The sequence below is a fragment of the Pollicipes pollicipes genome, unplaced genomic scaffold (genome assembly GCF_011947565.3).
Source record: "Pollicipes pollicipes isolate AB1234 unplaced genomic scaffold, Ppol_2.1 Scaffold_6138;HRSCAF=7277_pilon_pilon_pilon, whole genome shotgun sequence".
Lineage (NCBI taxonomy): Eukaryota > Metazoa > Arthropoda > Thecostraca > Pollicipedomorpha > Pollicipedidae > Pollicipes > Pollicipes pollicipes.
Window position 1 is genome coordinate 23,738,940 of NW_023596818.1, and position 2,750 is coordinate 23,741,689.

At 61.9% G+C, this 2,750-nt stretch overlaps 1 protein-coding gene across 1 annotated transcript; it reads right to left on the reverse strand.

Moving 5' to 3' along the window:
* Positions 1-959: 959 nt before the first annotated feature.
* LOC119105951 (forkhead box C1-A) lies at positions 960-1,997 on the reverse strand (the record flags this gene model as incomplete). The annotated part of the gene is given in 1 exon segment (XM_037229528.1): positions 960-1,997. A coding segment is annotated over 1 exon segment (768 nt), but the record flags the coding sequence as incomplete, so codon positions are not given.
* Positions 1,998-2,750: the final 753 nt, after the last annotated feature.

The following is a 2,750-nucleotide window of genomic DNA, read 5'->3' on the forward strand; positions in this document are numbered from 1 at the left end:
ACATTTAGAAACGGAGAGAAAGACAAATCCATCCCCTAAACATGTGCTACTCACTCAACCGGCCTCGAAATCGATGCATCGTCCGAAGAAAGTCGTTGTCAGCAATGACAGCACAGCTTCGACGCGAGCACGGACGAAATACCCGAGACCATTGCTAGAACAAAACATTTCGCTCCTCCTGCTCCCAGCACCACCCCATCCTGTCCACGCCCTTGACCTCCCGCTAAGACCCGTCGATAAACGACAACGCAACAACGAACACTGTAATACACCGGCACCCACAACTGAAACAGCGTCTACAGCCGCAGCGCCGCCGGGTCGCCGTCCTGCCGCGTTCCGCTCAGCGGAGGTGCCCGCTGTGGACCAGCACGTGCCACTCACCGGCGCTCAGTCAGCTGACGGGCTGGAAAACACGCAGCGCCAGACGCGTCTCGCGACCACCCCCTGAGCGGTGACACTGGCTCCGGCGTCGCCGCAGCCTACCGGCGCGGCGCGGGTCAGTACTTGGGACAGTCCTGGTAGAAGCTCTTGTAAGGCGAACTTGGCCGGAAGCCAAGCTGGCACGACGAGCTCGGCTGGGTGACCTGACACGAGGTCATCGCCCCCGGAATCAGTCGGTGGCTCTCGAACATTTCGCGTACGGACGGGAAGGGCTCGGCGGAGACAGGCGGTGGCGGCGGCGGCGGTGGCGGCGGTGGCGGCGGCTCGGTTGGGTACCAGCCGCCCGGCCGGCCGCCGTACTGCACCATCCCCTGCCCGGACGCCGCCATGCAAGCCATCTCGTCGGCGTACTGCGGCGCGTAGCCCAGCTCCGGCGGGTACAGGCCGCGCGCCGGCGTGTACAGCGACGTCGAGTCCAGCTGCGCCGGCGACGACCGTGACGTCATCAGCGAGTCGACGCTGAAGGCGCTGTTGTTGGAGCAGGGCGCCGGGTCCAGGGTGGTGGGCACCGCCGGCGGCGGCGGCGGCGGTGGCGGCGCCGGCTGCTGGCAGTCCATGTTGGTGTAAACGGGCTCGGCGGCCGGCGCCTCGACGCCCGGCGCCGTCGGGCTGACGGACGGTAGCGCCGGCAGCTCCAGCGGCTCCGTCTTCAGCTTGCAGAGCGCCGGCTCGGCCGGCTTGGGCGAGCGGCAGGGGTCGGCCTTCCCGTCGGGCGCCTCCTCCTTGACCTTGGGCTCGCCGCGGCCGGGCTCCTTCTTGTCGGCGCCGGCGCCGTCGCGGTTCTTCTTGAAGCGCCTCCGCCGGCGCAGGTAGCTGCCGTTGTCGAACATGTTGTAGGAATCGGGATCGAGCGCCCAGTAGCAGCCCTTACCCGGCTTCTTATCGTCGCGTGGCAGCTTCAGGAAGCACTCATTGAGACTGAGGTTGTGTCGAATCGAATTCTGCCAGCCCTGCTTGTTCTCACGGTAGTAGGGGAACTTCTCCATGATGAACTGGTAGATGCCGCTCAGCGTGATCTTCTTCTCTGGCGTGCTCTGGATGGCCATGGTGATGAGAGCGATGTACGAGTACGGCGGCTTCACCATGTCCTTCACTGGCATCTGGTGCGGGCTGTAGGAGGTGGCGTACGGGCTGTACCGCGCCGCCACCGAGTACTGGTCATAGCTGTAGCCACTTGACGTCATCGGCGTCATCGGCGACATTGCCGCCATCGGCTGCAGCGAGTTGGCATAGCTACCTGAGTGTCGGTAGTAGGCGTTCTGGTCGGCGCCGAAGAGGGTGTGCATGCTTCCGGCGGCACACACGGGCACTCGGTGGCCCGTTGGAAACGTCGTGAACACTTATTCGCACCAGAAGAGCCGCTGGGGACCGCTGATCACTAGCACCAAAACACGGCCCATTTATTCAATAAACATTAAAATATTTGTCGATGGCCAGAGAGTTTAGATTGGGTTTCTTCAAGTCGTATTATGGCCAGCCGCACTATAGTTTACAGTGATACCCCTGTGAAAACACCGAGCCTGTTTCTTTTCCGCGCGGCCCGCACAATACTGACGACTGGGCGAAATGAATTGAAAACAAGACCCTGGCTAAACCAACATTCGGAGGCGGCCGCAAGAGGGCCACGTCGGCTGCGCGAGTCGCAGCGCTCCCTGCTGTGACGTCACGCCAGGCGGCGCGACGATTGGTCGCCGGCACGAGGTCGGCGCCGAAGCTCCGCCCCCGGTGCGTCGGCCAATGGCGCTCGTCGGAGGTGTCTCTCTCGAGTGTTGAGCTGCCCGGTACCCTGTGACCGCCCTCCTCAATCGATGGCACTGACGGGGCACGCCGCCGGTCCCGCGGGCTATTATGCGGCTGCAGCTAAAGAGATTACGGGCGGTGACCGGGCGCCGGCGGGCCCAGCTATCCAAACAAGGACGGGCGACCGAGCCCCGCGGCGCACTGGCATATTGTCGGGCGAGGGACCTCCGCCAGGCTGTCGGCCGTTGGCTGCCGTTTTGACCCATCGCGTATCCCATAGCTGATTATCCAGCCTTTGTCGCCGCTGACATTCTTTGTCTAAAGGTATTTAGTATCTGTCAATTGTTCAGTGCATTTGTGAGGACCGTTATTCACATAGATAAGACAGTAATAATAGCATTGTTCCCTGGAGAAAAACCAGCCCACGCATGAGGATCCCATGCGCTCCTCCTCTGGCAATTACATTTTTAGACGAATTTGAAACGAGGGCCCCGGCCGCTAGTCCATTAAAACTAATTTTCTTAGCTAGATGCATCGATGATTGTGCTGGGGTATAGACGCACGGACAG